We start from the raw sequence: 20,508 nt of genomic DNA, 5'->3' as shown, positions 1-20,508 counted from the left end.
GAAAAAAGTTTGATTGGTTTATCGTTCTGCTGGCTCTACAGGAAGCACAGCTGGGGGAGGCCTCAGGAAACTTACAATCATGTCAGAAGATGAAGGGGAAGTAGGCGTATTTCACATGGCCTGAGGAGGAGGAAGAGAGAGAGAAGGAAGAGGTGCTACACACATTTAAACAACCAAATCTTGTGAGAACTCTGTCACGAGAACAGTTCCACAGTGGGGTGGTGTTAAACCATGAGAAACTACCCCTATGATTCAGCCACCTCCCACTAGACCCCACCTCCAACACTGGGGGTTACAATTGACATTGTAGGGAGAATTGGGTAGGAACACCAATCCTAACCGTATCAGCTTTCTTCTATCTTTGTTAATCTGTTAAGCAAAGGTGTCCCTGTGCTACATCCTTGGTTTTCTCTCCTGTAAATGTGCTTTCTTTCCTCACTATACTGCCAAACTATGAATTTTTCAAGTTTTTCTGCTCTATCCCCCTTTTCTCTAGCAGTTTACAATAAGAAATTAGAAGCAACCACACAACATTCTGAGAACTTTGCTACATAAAATTTCTTCCGTCAATTATCCTAGTTCATCACTCTTACGTTTGGTCTTCTGCAAACCCCTCAGGCATGGTCATAGTTCAGCCAAGTTCTTGACCAGTTTATAGCAAGGATGGCCCTTGCTTCCAAAACCTTGTTCTTCAGTTTCATCTTAACCTGATGAGAATGATCTTTGCTATCCATATTTCTATCAACATTCTGGTCATGAGCATTTATCTAATCTCTAAGAAGTTTAAAACTCCTTCATCTTCTTGTCCTTTAATCCTTAACAAGAATCTGTGCTTTTTATTCGTATTTATTTATTGATATACAATCTTGCTCTGTCACCCAAGCTGAAGTGCAGCGGCCCGATCTCGGCTCATTGCAACCTCCACCCTGACTGGGTGATCACAGGCGAGCCACTGCACCTGGCCAAATGTAGGCTTTTTCTATCCTGCTCCTCCAAACTCTTCCAGCGACTCCCCTTGAGAGGATTTGATAATACAGAAAAGTACTTACGGCATAGTAAGTAAAAAAATATAAAAACTTGCATGCATGCTTTCATAAACAAAAATAATTTTTTTAATTGCACTAAATTTTTAATAGATCAATTTCTTCAGAATGAAATTGTATTTTCATTGTCATCTTTTTTTTTTCTTATAAGGAAAGTATATTAAGTTTAAGTGAAGTGGTGTAAAAATACAGAATCCAAAAGTCATGGTATGATTAGAATCAAGGAGAGATACTTTATTTTGAAAATAAAACTATTTATTTGACTAAAATTTGATGTAAAACATTTAAATTTATTGTATTTGCTTTTAGGCATGCACTTATAAAAAATGCTGTAATCCTGCAGATTGTACTCTAATTGGATTTGCAGAATGTGGCAGTGGACCATGCTGTAACAATAAAACTTGTACGGTAAGTTTTATTACCTATTTCTTTTTCTTTCTTCCCCCCCACCCCCACCAAGATGGAGTTTTGCTCTTGTTGCCCAGGCTGGAGTGCAATGGTGCAGTCTCAGCTCACTGCAACCTCCACCTCCCAGGTTCAAGTGATTCTTTTACCTCAGCCTTCAAGTAGCTGGAACTACAGAGCATGCCACCACACCCAGCACATTTTTGTATTTTTAGTATAGACGGAGTTTCACCATGTTGGCCAGGCTGATCTTGAACACCTAACCTCAGGTGATCTGCCTGCCTCGGCCTCCCAAAGTGCTGGGATTACAGGCGTGAGCCACCACACCTGGCCTTTATTACCTGTTTCTAATGAGTGCTTAGATATTCCTACAGGTAATTTTTAAATAAAAACATTAATATTGATTATGTATTGGTCAGTTGTAACTGGATGATGAATGTCCAAGCAAAGAAAAATAAACACAAACTTAGGTTAAAATTGAAGATAGGTCTGGCTTCATGCTCTAGTGAGTGTTTGTTTCAAACAGGAATTTGATTCGATGCATCTCTTGGATATCCTTGCTTTTAAGCTGACAATTCTCAAGCAAGCATTCTCAATATATAGTATAGATAGGTCATTGGAGCTCCTTGTTTGATTTAGTCCATTTCAATTCTTGGCAGTGGAGGTAAACCGGATTGAGCCTGAAAAATAAATGTATTTGTTTTTCTTTCTCTCACAGATCTATGCAAGAGGCCATGTCTGCAGAAAAAGCATAGATATGTGTGATTTTCCAGAATATTGCAATGGAACATCTGAGTTTTGTGTACCTGATGTGAAAGCTGCTGATTTAGAATCCTGCAGTAATAAGACTAGCTATTGCTTTAAAGGAATATGCAGAGACAGGGATAGACAGTGTTCACAGTTATTTGGAAAATGTAATTGTTTTACCTTTTTTTTTTTTTGAGGTTTATATTTAAACTGTAGCTATTCTAAAGTCAGTAACCCACCCAAGAGCCATCCCTGAAAGTGTTGTTTTACATTCAAATTTGGAAATAAAATTGCAAATCAAAGCAACTTTGAATGATGTCAAGAGTTAAAATAGACCTGATAGCTACAAGACGCAATAGTAGGACATTAGTCCAGCTGAAAGTGGTTGTTGCAAAGGGAGTAGACTATTAGAATAGTAGATAAGAGAGCAGGTGACTGATTTCTTAATTATCTCTACATTATAACATGAATTTTTCTCTTCTCACGTGTATAGTTTTCAGTAAGTGCTTCTCCTTGTAAAGCCAGTAGAGGACATCAAAAATTTATAGCAGATTACACTGACTGGACATTGTTGTGATCTAGATAGCTCTCTATTGACTTACCACACTTTTACCTTTTAATATTTTTAATATAAGTAACTATAACTTCGTATGTTTTCAGTTTCTAAGTCTGCTAATCTTCTGTGTACAGAAGAAGTGAATTTTCAAAATGACAAATTTGGAAACTGTGGTCAACGCTGTCCTTTTTTGTACGTATTTAGAAAAGTATACATCTTCCAAGTGCATATGTTGTGTTTTGTGTATGTACTGCAAAGAGTGACTTGAAGTAAATAAGAGACAGTATCTAGTATATGCAGATAGATTTATTTGTTGCATTTAATAAGGCATTGTGTGCTGTGAAAAGCTTTGCTGTTATGATCTGAGTAATATTTTGAATTATCCTCACTTCTGAATTGTTATTAACCTAATAATTGTGTACCTGAGTGACAAATTGGTAACGTTTTTCTGTCTTATGTTGCTAGTGATATCCTTTGTGGAAAGATTGTTTGTCACTGGATACATTCAGAACTAGTACCAATGACAGACTTAGATATACAATATACTTACCTTGGAGGTCATGTATGTTTGTCGGCACATGCAAGAAATGCTTCAAAACAATTGGGGACCTATACAGAAGATATAACTGCGTGTGGTCAGCAAAAGGTAAATAAAATTTTTATTGATACTATATATGGTGGATTTGTCTGTGAGTGTCTGAAGTGTGTGTATGAGACAGAGAAAGAAAGAGAGATTGAGAGGATGCTTAAATTTTCATTTATAATTCATGCTACAAATTTCGGTTACCATATCAAGATCTTAAGATACACTAATCAGAATTTCAGCTGGTTAAAGAAATTCTTGCTTTACTATCCGTTATTTTTATTAAATTTTTACTACCGATATTTAAACTTGTTTCCTCTTGCTTGAGAATCTAAGACTCCCTGTTAGGCCAGGATCTGATCTGTGATGATTTGTGTAAACCAAGAACCAAAAAGAATAAAATAATGCAAAAAAATATCAGGACAACCTGAATAACAAGAACTTTAAAGAAAACAAAACCCAAAAAGGCCAAGTATTTTGTCTTGTAGTGATTGACAAAAAATTAATTTGGTTACAATTGAAGTAAAGCAATTATTTTCGTACTAACTTGCTCTCCTATTACTTCTTCCATAAGCATATTTTGTCTAAAATGTGGCCTTCACATAAAACAGGACAATAAAACATAGCATTTAAGCTTTTTTAATTTTTGTTCTTCTTAAGAATTTTGAGATACCTAATAAAGTCTTTTCAAACTAGTAGCACTGAAAAATCAGTTGACTAATTTAAAAAGTATACAATTATCACACATTTTTATAAAAATAATTTACATATAAAATATACTTTTAAAATAAAAGATAAATTTAAGTGAAAAGTATACTTATCTCAGAATGGGAAAAGATAGTCACACATAAAAGTAATGAATTAATCAAAGGAACATACTGATGCTGACTATATCAAAAAGTAATATGTCATCCCTTCAAAGACCATATAAAACAAACTGAAAAAATATTTACTATAAATACAGAAGCATAAATACTTAAATATATTAACGAATTGCATCTTTTATATATAAAAAGTATACTAATTTTATCTTTTTTATATATATTTTATATATAGCATAACGCAGAACATGTTTGGTTTCTGTCTCTGACTCTTGACACACAGCTTCTAATAAAACCCTTGGAATTTCCTAAGCGATCGGAGTGTTTTTTGTTCTTGAGAACGAATAAACACATTTCAGTCACACCTGAAATTGTGCTTATTTCCATCAGGTGATTTAGGGTGGGACCCCCAGCTGGCCTTAGAACAGGGCTGGTTATCAGGATGATCAAGTGATTAGAGGGTTGGGGCTTTCAGCTTGACTCACTGGACTTTTGGAAGAAGAGAGGCAGGGCTGGAAATTGATCTCTATTAAAACCCTTGAAAAAAGAGATTCAGTGATCTTCTGGGTTTATTACATGTCAATTTGCTGGGAGTGTGGTGCAGCTGGAGAAAGCATGGAAATTCTTCTCGTCTCCTCCAATACCTTGCCCTAAATATATCATCCATGTAGCTGTTCTTGAGTTGTATCTTATATAATAAACCATTAAATATAAGTAAAATTTTCCTGAGTTTTGTGAGCCATTCTAACATTGTTACACTGTGGAGGGTATCATGAGAACCCCCAATTTATATCTGGTCTGTCAGAAGTATGGCTTACCTAATACTTGCACCTGATATGGGGCCAGTCTTGAGGGACTTGTGAGATTTAATGCGTCTTAGTCAGTTGTTGTGTTGCTATGAAGGAATACTAACACTAGGTAACTTATAAAAGAAATAGGTTTATTTGGCTCACAGTTCTGCAGACTGAACAAGAAGCACAGTGCCAGCATCTGCTTCTGGTGAGGGCTTCAGGCTGCTTCCTCTTGGTGGAAAGAGAAGGGGAACTGGTATGTGCAGAGATCACATGGTGAGAGAAGAAGCAAGAGAGAGAGGAGGGAAGTTCTAGACTCCTTTGGAAAAAAAAAAAAAACCAGCTCTCATGAGAACTAACAGAGTGAGAAGAGAGGTCCATCATTACTAAACAGATAGCAAACAAAACAAACCCAATGGATCAACAGGACAAAAAGTTTGTTCTTCAAAAAGATAAAATTGATACACTACTGAAGCAGGATATTTCCCCAACCCTTTCGCGGGATTCACGACAGGGGTGCCCTGTTGACTCAGCCTGTTGCTCTCAACTCCTCGCGGGAGGGAGCACAGGAGCAAAGGAGGCGGGAACTGGACTACAGGAGCGCAGAAACCGGCCAGCCACTGCGGTGCTGGCAGGAGTGAACTCCACTCGCTGGGACCTGCTGCATTCCACCCCTCGCAGGAGGGAGCGTACAGGTGAGCGGGTAAAGGAGCCGGAGCAAGTGCTTTTGGGTGTGGCAGAAAGAAACTCCCTGAGGGCCCCACAGCAGCATCTAAGGGGGGTGCCTGCGACCCTTGAAGCTCCAGAGGACATGTTTCAGTGCTCTTTTAGCTCTGCAGTCTGCAGATGGCTTAAGTGTTAACAGCTCGATGGGCCGGTAGATGTCCTCTGCCAGCGAGGGCAAAGGGCCAGTGTGGCAGCCTTTGGTATCCACACTCGTGGCTCCTGAGCTCTTGCCTGGCATCCAGAAAAAAATGAGGTCGCTCAAGCGAATTGAAGGATGGTAAATGCGAGAGATTTTATTGCCAGGGAAAATGGCTCTCAGTGGAAAGGGCAGCTGGAAAGGGGACGGGCAGGTAATCATCCCCTCAAGTCAGGCCATCTCCAGCTGGACTCTTCTCCAAAGTTACACCGTCAAGCTGCCCCTCTGAAGTCAAACCACTTATCTCCAATGTCCGGCTGTAGTCCCCAGTGTCCAGCTGTTTCTCTCTGCTGGCTGAGTCGGGGTCTTTATAGGCACAGGGTGAGAGAGTGGGGTGGGCCTTGGATGTTTAGGAAAAGGCAGCATTTGAGCGGGAAAACAGGGTTATGAGTTCTCACTTTGGGCTGCGGTCTCAGGCTTTTCGGCTTGAGGGTGGGGCTTTGCCAGGGACCCACCCTCTTCTGCCTATGATTTCTCTGCCCCCTGTCCCTATCACTATCAGCTAGACTAAAGAAGAAGAAAAGATAGAAGATCTAAACAAACAAAATGAGGAATAAAAAAGCAGGCATTGTAACTCACCACAGAAATACAAAAGATTATTAGCAACTATTATGAACAACTTTATGCTCACAAGCTAGAAAAGCTAGAGGAAATAGATAAATTCCTGAAAACATAAAACCTACCAAGATTGAACCAGGAAGAAATACAACTCCCAAAGAGACCAATAATGACTAGTGAGAATTGAATCAGTAATTAAAAATTATCCCAAGAACAAGAAAAAGGTTAGGACCATATGGATTCACTGCCCAATTCTACCTCCAGAATAGAATAACTAATAATTAGACTAATATAATAATAATTAGAATAATACCAATCTTTTTGAAACAATTTTTAAAAATCAAGGAAGAGGAAAGTCTCTCTAACTCATACTACAAGGCCAGTATCATCTGATACCAAAACCAAACAAAGGCATAAAAAAAAGTAAAGACCAATATCTCTGGAAAACATCGATGCAAAAGTCCTCAAAAAATACTAGCAAATCAAATCCAACAGCACATCAAAAACATAATACATCGTGATTATGTGGGATGCATCCCAGGGATCCAAAGATGGTTCAACACATGCAAATCAAAAATTCGATCCATCACATCAACAGAATGAAAGAAAAAAATACCATATGATAATCTCAATTGATGCAGAGAAATCACTGTATAAATTTCAGCATCTCTTCAGATAAAAATTTGCAATAAACTCAGCATACAAGGAACATTCTTCAACATCATAAAGGCAATCTACAACAAACATACAGCCAACATACAACCAACATTATACTTAACAAGGAAAAATTGAAAGCATTTCCTGTAAGAACTAAAGCAAGGTAAAGATGCCCACTTTTATCACTCTTACTTAACTGGAAGTCCTCACCAAAACAATAAGGCAAGAGAAAATAATAAAGTCATCCAGACTGGAAAAGAGGAAGTAAAATTATTCCTGATGATTGAGCTTTTGTCTAGAAAACCCTAATGACTCCACCAAAAAAAACTTTTAGATTTGATAAATGAGTTTAATAAAGTTTCATGATACAAAATTAATAGACACATGTTAGTAGTGTTTCTATATACCAATAATGATCTAGCCAAGGACAAAATCAAGAAGACAGTCTCATTTACAATAGCTACCAAAAAATAAAATTAAATACCTAGGAATATATTTAACCAAGGAGGAGAAAGATCTCTACAAGAACTACAAAACACTGAATTAAATAAATAAAATAAATTACAGATGATGCAGACAAGCGGGAAAACATCCTGTGCTCATGGATTGGGAGAATCAATATCATCAAAATGACCATACTTGTCAAAACAATCTACAGGATAAGGATTCAATGCAATCCTTATCAAAATAAAAATGTCATTTTTCACAGAAATAAAAAATGTGAAATTTATATGACACAAAAACAGCTTGATTAGTCAAAGTAATCCTAACCAAAAAGAACAATGCTGGAAGCATCACATTACTTAGCTTTAAGTTACACTACAATCCAATGGTAACCAAAACAGCAAGATATAATTATAAAAATAGACACATAGATCAATGGAACAGAAAAGAGATTCCAGAAATCCACATATTTACATCAAGTTGATCTTCAATAAAGCCAGCAAGAACATACATTGGGGAAAGGACTATCTTCAAAAAGGTGCTGGGAAAACTGAATAGCATATGCAGAAGAATGACATTGGACCCATTCCTCTCAGCATACACATGAACTAACTCAAGGTGGATTAAAGACCTAAACGTAAGATCTGAAACCATAAACACCCTAGAAGAAAACCTACAAAAAACTCTTGGACATTGGCCCAGGCAAAGAATACATGACCAAGTCCTCAAAAGCAAACACAATGAAAACAAAAGCAGACAAATGGGACTTAATTAAACTAAAAAGCTTCTACACAGCAAAGGAAACAACAGAGTAAACAGATAACCTACAGAATGGGAAAAAATATTTGCAAATTATAAATCCAACAAAGGACTAATATCCAGAATCTGCAAGGAACTCAAACAATGCAACAGCAACAAAATAACCAAGTAACCCCATTAACAAGTGGGCAAAGGACATGAATAGACACTTCTGAAACTAAGACAAACAAGTGGCCAAAAAACATGGGAAAAAATGCCCAACATCACCAACTATCAGAGTAAAACCTTAACGAGATACCATCTTACACAAGTCAGAATGTCTATTATTAAAAAGTCAAAAAACAATAGATGTCAAGAATGTGGAGAAAAAGGAAAGTTTATACACTGATGTTGGGAATGTAAATTAGTACAACCTCTTTGAGAAACAGTATGGAGATTTCTCAAAGTACTAAATATAGACCCACCATTTGACACAGCCATCGTATTACTCAAATACAAAATGAGCATAAAAATATCTCCTTCTAAGGGTCTATATGAGTAAATAAAAGAAAGGTGCATAAAAAGTGTTCAAAGAGGTCCTATAAATTAAAAATTGCTAGTACAAGCTGGCTACTTTTTTCTTGTACCAGTTTGCAATAAAAATGCATATTTCTGCTTTCTGAAAATATCTCATTTGTAATATTTCTTATTAAGTAATAACATACCATTTAGAATTGTTCCTACGGTTTTTATTAAAATGTGATGAAATTCAGATTCATCTGTTCTGTATATCTACTGTGCATATAATATTTGTACGAATATGATTCCTTATCTCTTGACTTTACATTTAGTATTTTTGTTGTTGTTTGCTTTGTAACATTTTAGGTATGTCATTCTCGTGGATGCAGATATCTTAGTGAACTAAATATAACAAAATGTACTACAAATTGTGGACAGAATGGGGTATGTAACAGTTACTATTTTTCTCAGTATAATTATTTTAATCTATGTCAATAACATGTTCTATGATAATAACAAAGTTCACAAGTATTAGATGTGAAAATTTCTTATTGAAAATTGTCATTAAATAAGGAAAGTAGATCCACTATTTTATACATACATATTATTTATGCATATAATCAGATTTTTATAGGCCTCATGAGCAAATAAGTTTATACTTTGTAAAAAATGCACCATGAAACAGAATCCATTATTATGATATTAGATTAAGATTATTAAATTTTGGAAATGGATTTATTAAGGACTATACTTATACTTTTATGCATATATATATTGTTTATAATTGAGTGTATGTGTACTTATATAATATTTATGAACATCCACACACTGTTATGCACATTGATTTATGATATCAGAGTTTTCAATCCATTAAGATATGTTTCATTACCCAACAGCTTCAACTTATTTCACTATATGGCTCATCCATACTATATTTGAAATGCCATTCACTGATGGCCTTTCAATTAATGTTAAATTTTAGCTTAATTATTACAAATAGTGGTACAACAGATATGATTGTAAATTTACCTTTGCACATTGATATGCTTTCTTAAATTATTAGCAAATAAAATTTGTTTGGGCTGAACATATGCACAATTTGAATTTTTCTAATTAATATACTGTCATCAAGAAACATTATACCAGTTTTTTCTCCAACCTATCATGTATGAAAATGTGCATTTCCTCATATTCTGGCCAGATTAGTTGTATTAATCTTTTTAGTCTCTTTTAACATGCTAAGTCCATTGTTAATTTGCGTTTATTTGATAATTAATAACACAGTTCCTAAGTATGTATGGTAATATCTGCCACTCGCATTTCTGTCTGCTCATCTATTGTAAACTTATCTACTGGCTTATAGAAATGTTGTAAACTTTATAAGTCATTCTGAGCATGCATTTGTCTCCTTGCGGTCAGTGTCTTCTGCCATAGTAATTCAGGAAAAAAGTGGCCTGCCTGTGTGGTTTACATCAATTTTTCCCCAAAATTACTTACACATCTACTATTTACAGTTTCTTTTCTTTCTTACATAGTTTTAATTGACTCTCATAATGAATTTTGCATGCATTTATTTCTGAATTCTCTACTGGCCCTTTTTCCATTTGTCTGCCAGATCACATTTTTACATTTTTTTCTAGCTTTCTATATAAATTTTTTGTGTCTGTATCCGATTGAGCAAGCATCTTAAAATTTTGGCTTTCCCCCCTATTTTTTAAAATAAAATTTGGTTCTCATCACAACTATTTTTTTAAGTCCAACACAATTTATAATAAATTTTTACTGACACCATTCTATGGTTTCTAGCATTTGCAAATTATAAATCCAACAAAGGACTAATATCCAGAATCTGCAAGGAACTCAAACAACGCAACAGCAACAAAATAACCAAGTAACCCCATTAACAAGTAGGCAAAGGACTTGAATAGACACTTCTGAAACTAAGACATACAAGTGGCCAAAAAACATGGGAAAATAATAATTTTCTGTGTAATCTGTATGCCCTTCCAATAAAAAGCATTTAAATTGTATCAAGAATGGTATTCACTTTATTAGAAATGTAAGAGACAAACAAGAAGATACTTCTATGATGTTTGAAAATATATTGCATGAACATTTATTATACTACCTCTTATTTTTAAAATTATTTTTCATATTAAATTTAAAACTCCTTATATTAAATGGTAGTATTTTTAAAATTTACATTGACTAACAATCACATATAAGGCAGTTAATTTTTGGTTGTATATAAACGCTTTTTTTGTTTGTTTGTTTTGGTTTCAGATTTGCAATGACCGTTTCCATTGTCAATGTGATCCTGGTTATGCTCCTCCAGATTGTGATCCATCAATGTCATCACCAGGAGGAAGTATCGATGATGGATTTTGGCTTTCAGTAGGTTAGTCTCTAGATCTGTGTTTCAATACAGCTTTCTGCTCTCATAGAAATGATCTACATCTTTGCTGTCCTGTATAACTATCAAACACCCAACATGTGGATAATGCAACTAAGGAACTGAAATTTCAACTGTATTTTACCTTATTTAATTTAAATTTAAATGACCACTGTGACTAGCGGCTACTAAATTGGCTCTAGAGCCAGACAGCTCTAAATCTTTCTGCCAACCAAAATTTTCTGTATAGTTTTAATTCTCACCTAGAAACAAACATTTTAAAAGCCCTCCCCTTCACTTTAAGCAGGGTTCCCAGAATATTTCTATTTATACGCAGAGTTTTCTATGTAAGTGTAGTTAAATTATAGAAAACATTGTAGTTTTATTATATAGTCTGTGTATTCCAAGGACGTCACCTACTGTGGTATCCCAATTCACAATCAAATTCAATCTTTAAAGTTAACTGTAATATCGAAAGAGAAAAATCATTAAATTGTTCATGCCTACAGTATATGAATAGTCTGTGGCAATGAATATTTTTAAATTGATTTGATGAAAGTCATGAATAAATATATTTGTTTTTACTAAACCTTTCTTTTACTATTAGAATTTTATACCTGAATAAATACTTGAAGAATGGATTCATATGTCAAATATGCTGAAGTGGCATATAACTAGATGTATGAATATCTTAATATGGCAACTTAAGAGCATAGGAGTTAAAGACAATAGGAGTTAAAGATCAAGAAAAAATATATGCCAAGAGGTTGTTAAGAATGAGTTTCCTTGCTCCCACAACTTAGAATTTGGGGTACTTTATTGATAGATGATACTGAAGAAAGTAGTTTCAGTTAATTTAGGAAGAAAAAAGTAGTTGAAATAAATATATACATAAGTAAATTAAAAGAAGAATAAATTAACCTATGCTCATCTTTCACCAATGTTAAAATGTTACAAATCTGTCCTACAATGTCAAAACTGGGAAATGAACATTGGTAAAATACAGAGACCTTAATCAGATTTCTCCAGTATATTTACACTCATTTGTGTGTCTGTGTGTGTGTGTGTGTGTGTGTGTGTGTGTGTGTGTTCTCTGCAATTTTATCACAGTTTAGATTTATGTACAACTATCACAATGACAGTGCATAGCTGTATCATCACTACATGGTTGTCTAACATGACCCCACGGTAGCTACATTTTTTTCTTTTCTCTCATCTCTAACTCTCCTTCCAACCACTAAATGGTTCTCCATCTCTCTAATTATGTAGTTTTATGAATGTTATATAAACAAAATCATATGGTTTTTATATTTGTGCAATTGAATTTTTTTCTTTAGCATAATTTCCATGAATAGGATCCAAGTTCTTGCATGTACCAATACTTAATTCCTTTTTATTGATGACTAGTTTTCATTTGTATGGATATGCCATAATTTTTTAACCTTTGATCCACTGAAGGACATTTGGGTGGTTTCCAGTTTTAGTTATTATGAATAACTCTGAGGTGAACATTCATGTGGAAGATTCTATGTGAAAATAATATTTTAGTTGTCTTGGATACATGCACAAGACTGAAATAGCTGAGACATGTTGTAAACTACTTATAGTTTTAAAAGCAATTGCTAAATAATTTTTCAGAATAGCTGTACTGTTTGACAATCCCACCAACAATGTATGAATTACCCACGGTTTTGCACCCTCACCAACATTTGATTGTACCACTGTTTTTTCTTTAATTTTAATCATTCTATTAGCTGTTTATTAATATCTCATTTGCACCTCCCCATGAATAATGATTTTGAGTATCTTTAATATGCTTATCTGGTTGTATATTCTATTTAGTGAAAAGTCTGTTCATACATTTTACCATTTACTAATTGGATTGTTTGTGTTTTTAAAATGTTCAGTGTTGAGAGATTTTATGTTTTTTAATTTTTATTTTTCATTATTATGGGTACATAATAGTTGTATATGTTCATGGGGTACATGTGCTGTTTGTTAGACATACAATGTGTAATGATCAAATCATAGTAATTGGGGTATCCATTATCTCAAGCCTTTATTATTTATTGGTATTAGAAACATTCTAATCACACTCTTTCAGTTATTTTAAAATATACAATAAATCATTGTTAACTATAGTCTCTCTATTGTGCTACTGAACACCAGACCTTATTACTTCTGACTGTATTTTTGTAACCATTAACCATTCCCCTTTTATCTCTCCATCCCCACTACTCTTCCCAGGCTCTGGCAACCATGACTCCACTCTCTATGAGTTCAATTGTTTTGTTGTTTTTAGTTCCCACATATGAATGAAAACAGACAGGCACCATCTGTCTTTCTGTGCCTGGCTTATTTCACTTAATATAATAGCCTCCAATTCCATTCATGTTGTTGCAAATGACAGGATTTTATCCTTTTTATGGCTGAAAAGCACTCGGTTGTGTATATGTACCACGTTTTTAATCCATTCATCCACTGACGGACACTTAGGTTGATTCCATATCTTGGCTATTGTGAATAGTGCTGCTTTAAATAAACATAGGAGAGTAGGTATCTCTTCGATATACTGATTTCCTTTCTTTTAGATATATACTCAGCAGTGGGATTGCTGGATCCTGTGGTAATTCTATTTTAGTTTTTTGAGGAATCTCCATACTGTTCTCTGTAGTGGCTATACTAATTTACATTCCCACCAACAGTGTGTACCGAGTGCTCCCGTTTCTCCACATTTTCACATTATTGCCTTTCTTTTGGATAAAAACCATTTTAACAGGGATAAGATGGTATTTCACTGTGGTTTTTAGTGGCATTTCTTTGATGATCAGTGATGTTGAACCCCTTTTCATATAGCTGCTTGCCATTTGTATGCCTTCTTTTGAGAAATGTCTATTCAGATCTTTTGCCCATTTTAAAATTAATATTTTATTGAGTTGTTTGAGCTCCTTACATATTCTGGTTATTAATCCCTTGTCAGATGGGTAGTTTGCAAATATTTTTTTCTGTTCTGTAGGTTGTCCCTTCACTTGGTTGATTGTTTCCTTTTCTATGTAGAAGCTTCTTAGCTTGATGTGAGTGGATTTGTCAATTTTTGCTGTGATTGCCTGAGCTTCTGAGGTCTTACTCAAGAAATCTGTGCCCAAATCAATGTCCTGGAGAGGTTTCCTCGTATTTTGTTCTAGTTGTTTTACAGTTTAGGGTCTTAGATTGAAGTCTTTAATCCATTTTTATTTGATTTTTGTATATGGCAAGAGATAGGGATCTAGTGTCATTCTTCTGCTTATGACTATCTAGTTTTCCCAGCACTATTTATTGAAGAGACTGTTCTTTCCCCAATATATGTTCTTGACACCTTTATTGAAAATAAATTGACTTTAATTAAGTGGATTAATTTGTGCATTCTTTATTCTGTTCCATTTTTCTGTGTATCCGTTTTATTCCAGCATCAGGCTATTTTGGTTACTATAGCTTTATATAGTGTAAGGTCAGGTAACATGATTCCTCCAGTTTTGTTCTTTTTGCTCAGGATTACTTTGACTACTCTGTGTCTTTTGTCATTCTATATGCATTTTAGGATTATTTTTTCTATTTCTGTGAACAATTGCATTGAATCTGTAGATTGCTTTGTGTGGTAAAGGCATTTTAACATTGTAGAACTGTTAAATTCAGTAAAGGTGCAGAATACAAAATGCCAACAGCCAACAATCTGAAAAACAAATGAAGAAAGAAATTCCATTTACAATAGCTACAAATAAGATGAACTACCTAGGAATAAACTAAAAGAAGTGAAAGATCTCTACAATAAAAATTATAAAACATTGATGAAAGAAATTGAGGAAAAAAGAAAAAATGCCATGTTTATGAAAGATTTTATGTTTTACAGATACATGTATTTTGTTGGATGTGTGATTTGTGTATATTTTCTCCAAGTCTATAATTTGTTTTTTCTCAGAACAAAATTTCTCTTTATATGACTTTTACTTGATAAGGTCCACTTTTTTAGTTACTGGATTGTGCTTCTTGTGTCAAGTATATGACCTCTCTATGAGTATTAGGACCTGAAGATTTAAAAAGTATAGCCTTATGGTTTCCATTGAAGCCCATAATATATTTTAAAGTAATTTCATATAGGATGAGAGATATAAGTCAAGATTAAATTTTTGATAAATGGGTGTTCAATTACTCTAGCATATTTTCTTAATTTTTTATTTGCATAGCTTTTTGGGGAAACAGGTGGTATTTGGTTACATGAATAAGTTTTTCAGTGGTGATTTGTGAGATTTTGGTGCACCCATCACCTGAGCAGTATACACTGAACCCAATTTGTAGTCTTTTATTCCTCACCCCCTTCCCATCCTTTTCCCCTGAGTCCCCAAAGTCCATTGCATCTTTCTGATGCCTTTGCATCCTCATAGTTTAGCCCCCATTTATGAGTGAGAACATGTGATGTTTGGTTTTCCATCCTGGAGTTACTTCACTTAGAATAATAGTCTTTGATCCCATCCAGGTTGCTGCAAATGCCATTAATTCATTCCTTTTAATGGCTGAGTAGTGTTTCATCATAAATGTATGTATCATCACACAGTTTCTTTATCTCACAGTTTCTTTATCCACTTTGATTGATGGGCATTTGGATTGGTTCCACGTTTTTGCAATTCCAAATTGTGCTGTTATAAACATGTGTGTGCAAGTATCTTTTTCATATAATGAGTTCTTTTTAATGTACACAAATCAGTAGCTCTGCTATATGCCAACAGTGACCAAGATGAGAATAAAATCAAGAATTCAACTCCTTTACAATAGCTGCAAAAAATAAAATAAAATATTAGGAATATACCTAACCAAGGAGTTGAAAGACCTGTACAAGGAAAACTACAAAACACTGCTGAAAGAAATCCTAGAGGATACAAATAAATGGAAACAGATCCCATGCTCATGAATGGGTAGAATCAATATTGTCAAAACGACCATACTGCCAAAAGCAGTCTACAAATTCAACACAATTTCCATCAAAATACCACCGTCATTCTTCACAGAAAATAATCCTAAAGTTCATATGGAACCAAAAGAGAGCCCGCATAGCCAAAGCAAGACTAAGCAAAAAGAACAAATCTGGAGGCATCACATTACCTGATTTCAAACTATACTATAAGGCCATAGTCACTGACACAGCATGGTACTGGTATAAAAATAGGCATATAGACCAGTGAAACAGAATAGAGAACCCAAAAATAAACCCAAATACCTACAGCCAACTGGTCTTCGACAAAGCAAACAAAAACATAAAGTGGGGAAAGGACACCCTGTTCAACAAATGGTGCTGAGAAAATTGGCAAGCCACATGTAGAAGAATAAAACTGGGTCCTCATCTCTCACCTTATACAAAAATCAACTCAAGATGGATTAAGGCCTTAAATCCAAGACCTGAAACTACAAAAATTCTAGCATCATTTTTTAGAAACATTATCTTTCATCTATTGAATTGTTTTGCACCTTTGTCAAAAATTAATTAAACATATTTTCATTGGTATTTTACTAGGTCTCTGTTCGGTTCCATTGATTTGTCTTATTCCATACACTAGTACCACATTCTTTAACATCAGGGAAAAAAGGAATTTCTGTCACTTTATTCTTTTTTTTCAAAATTGCTGCAGCTGTTCTCAGAGCTCTTCTTTGTCTATATGCATACATAGTAGCATAAGTTCGTCTGTCTTTATTTAAAAATCTTGCTGTGATTTTTACAAATCAATTTAGGAAGAATTTACATCTTCATTATTATTGGATCTTTCAGTCTATGAACACAGTATATCTCTCCATTTGAAAGAAATCAAAGAAATCTGCTTTGATTTCTTTCATGAGGCTATTGTAATTTTTACCATGTCCTGTGCATTTATTATTTCATTTTTGTTCATTGTCTTCATAACAATTTTAGGTGATGTTGGATGTTTTTTATATTTTGATTTCCCCTTGCTCCTTGTTAATATGCAAATACACCATTGATTTTTGCACATCAATTCTGTATTTCCCAATATAATTGAATTCGGTTTTCTGAGATTTTTTTTTTGTTGTTTTTGCAAGTTCTTTGGGATTTCTACATAGGTGATTATGCCATCTTCAAATAGGTTTGAGGATAACAGCTTTCTTTCTTCCTTTCCAGTATGTATAACTTTTATTATTTTATTGCACTTCCTAGACTTTCCAGGCCTATGTTGAATAAGAGTTGTAAACAACTCACCTTAATAATTATTTTAGCAGAAAAGAATTCATTATTTCTCCATTAAGTATGATGGTAGCTGTAGGGCTTTTGTAGATATTATTTATTAGTTTGAGGAACTTCCTTTAATATGTATTCATTGAGATGTTTTGTATTAATTTTTCAAATGCTTTTTAGTATCAGTTGGTAGGAACGTATGAACTTTGTACTTCACTGATATGATCAATTACATTGATTTTTAATTTTGAATCAATTTTGAAAATATAGAATAAATTCTTCATCATGATTTATTAATTTTTGTACTTTACTAAATTTGATTTGTTAATATTCTGTTGAGGATTTTTGTGTCTAGGTTGGTGAGAGATATTGCCTGCCTCTCTCTCTCTCTCTGTCTCTCTCTCTCTCTTTCTTTCTCTGTCTCTCTCTTCCTTGTATTTGTTTTATCTTGTTTTGTTGTCGACTAAAACTGACATCATAAAATTAATTGGGAAGTGTTTACTCCTTTTGTGTATTCTAGAAGTGATTGCTTAAAATTAGCATTAAAAAAATTTAGTAATAATGTCCAGTGAACTCATATAGGTCTGAAGATTTATTCTGTGGGAAGCTTTTAAAATTAAGATATTTCTTAAATAAATATTTTCTTAATAAATATGTAGACAATAATATTATCTGTTTCATATTAGATGAGTTAAAGTAGGTTACACTTTTTCATGGAACTGACCAACTGATTTCTTTTTACTCCTATCAATTACTAAGAGAGGGTTTTTTCAAAATTCTAATCATAATTATGTATTTATTTTTTTCATTTTATCAGTTAGTTTGTATTTCATTTTGTTTTGATTTTTCTTCATTATTGCATGTGTAGTTTAGATTTATTTCTGGTGCATTGTTGCTTTTACTATTTCTGTAATGTTTATCTTTGTCTTGAATTCTATTTTGCCTGAAATTAACCCTTATTAGTTACCTATAACTTGTAGTCCCAAAACCATTTTTTAATATAAAAAACATATTACAAGAAATATATAAAAGTAGAAATAAAAATAGTGAAACAGCTTTATGAAAAATTTCAATAAAAAATTTTATGTTTAGAAAACTCAATATTTTACTCTAGTCTTTGAAGGGTATATAACTAAAGTGTTCTATGTGTTTTGAATACAGTTCCTGCTGTCAAACATGGATCTAGATCATATCCTTTCTATGACTGTGAGGAACATTTGAAGTACATCTCTAGTAGGTTAGAGGTGACTATGCTTTGTGATTCTTTTTTTGTGTGTGCATTTATATCTTCAAAAGACAACTTTGATGGTCACAGTTTTCCTGATGTTATCCTCTTTGTACTATAATCAAAATATTTTCAGTTCATTTTAATAAACATCTAAAATAATTACTAAGTTTTTAAACTCCTACATTGACTCCATTCAATCAACTCTGCATAAATATTCAACTTCACTATGTGTCCACTTGTGAACAATATCCAATAAATGTTCATGTACATCTTCCATAGAAGCTGGAATACTATTTATTCTAAATCTTATTTACAGTGCAAGAAATCCCAGGTATTTATGAAAAATATTGCTTGCTGAAGTCCTTCCTATTACATGAGTACTGGATGAGAATTCTATGTATCCATTTTGTCTTTTGAAATATATCATTGACTCACTGATTCTGCACTTGAAAAAAATTAGGATATCATCATCTAAAGACTTGTAGTCTGACATTTCATTTACATGGTCAATTGCAACATTTTTGTAGACTAAATGTTTGCATTCCTCAACATTTTTGTTATGTAACCTAGTTCATAATGTGATGGTATTTGGAGGTGGAGTTTTTGATATCTAATTAGGTCATGAAGGCAGAGCCCTCTTGAATGGGATTAGTGTTCTAATAAAAGAAAGCAAGAGAGATCCTTCATCCCTTCCACTATGTAAGGTTAGAATGAGAAGATGGTTATGAACCAGAAAATAGGCCCAGAGAATAAATCTGCCAGTGCCTGTATTTTGGAATTCCCAGCCTCCAGAATGATGAAAGATATATTTCTGTTGTTTGTAAGCCACCCAGTTTATGATATTTTTGTTACAACAGCCTGAACAGACTAAGATAATCATTACAGGCTAAACTGTTGCTTTATGTTTCTTTACGTCTGTCAGATTAATAATTGTATAATATTTTCCTTCATCAATAGTCTTCCTCATATTATTACAAGCAGTAAAAAAAGGCTGAATTCTTAAATGTGTTCAACAAAAGCTATGACAGAAAGACAGAAGTCTCCAGGACTTTGTTGTACTTTCTTGATAGTTGCTATATCACTTTGGACAAAAATATAAGAAAGCTGAAGTTTTCCAGAGGAATAAAAAATGGATCCCAGAAATAAATCTTCACATGTATGGTCTAATGATTTTCAAGAATGCCTAGACCATTTATTGAGAGAAATTTCAGTCTTTTCAATGCACCATGTTGAGATACCTAGGTATTTGCATGCAAGAGAATGAGGTAGGGCCCTTAGTGATACCATATACAAAAATTAACTCAAAATGGATCAACAATCTAAATGTAAGAACTAATATTATAAACCCTTAAAACAGAAGACATAACAGGAAATTGTAATAACATGGAATTGGGCAATGATTTCTTTGATATGACTCCAAAAGCACCATCAGTAAATGAAAAAACAGATAAATTAGGATCCATCATGATTACAAACTGTTGTGCATCAAAGGATATTATCAAGAGTGAAAAGATAATCCATAGAATGGCCAAAAATATTTAAAATAATCTATCTAATGAGGGATTAATATTAGGAATATATAAAGAACTCTTACAAGTCAGTAACAACAACAAAACAAATAATTTCATTTAAAAATGGGCAAAGTGGTTGAATATTTTTAATACATCTTTGAGGAAATGTAAAGCTGGGGAGCAGGCTAGTAAGCACAAGAAAATGTGTGTTTTTCACATATTAACGTTACTAATCCTTGGAGAAATAAAGTAAAAACCATAATGAAATACCAATTTGTACCTATTAGGATGGCTATTACAAAGAAAATTCAAAGCGTATCGAGTGTTGACCAGGATATGAAAAAACTGGAACTCTTTGCATTACTGGTGAAAATGTAAA

General features: G+C 33.7%; 1 protein-coding gene across 1 annotated transcript in view; it reads left to right on the top strand.

Annotated features, from left to right (window-relative positions):
- LOC112630041 (A disintegrin and metallopeptidase domain 3-like) overlaps positions 1-20,508 on the top strand; it is an 80,325-nt gene that overhangs the window by 51,445 nt on the left and 8,372 nt on the right. The window contains exons 13-18 of the mRNA XM_025394075.1: positions 1,353-1,451; positions 2,167-2,362; positions 2,856-2,943; positions 3,217-3,397; positions 9,151-9,228; positions 11,068-11,182. Of these exons, the coding sequence (XP_025249860.1) occupies positions 1,353-1,451; positions 2,167-2,362; positions 2,856-2,943; positions 3,217-3,397; positions 9,151-9,228; positions 11,068-11,182 (757 nt within the window). The remainder of the gene's footprint in view (positions 1-1,352; positions 1,452-2,166; positions 2,363-2,855; positions 2,944-3,216; positions 3,398-9,150; positions 9,229-11,067; positions 11,183-20,508) is intronic.

This window comes from Theropithecus gelada, chromosome 8, assembly GCF_003255815.1.
Source record: "Theropithecus gelada isolate Dixy chromosome 8, Tgel_1.0, whole genome shotgun sequence".
NCBI classification, from domain to species: Eukaryota; Metazoa; Chordata; class Mammalia; order Primates; family Cercopithecidae; genus Theropithecus; species Theropithecus gelada.
The sequence above is the reverse complement of the archived record's forward strand: the minus strand, read 5'-3'. Positions and strand labels throughout refer to the sequence as shown.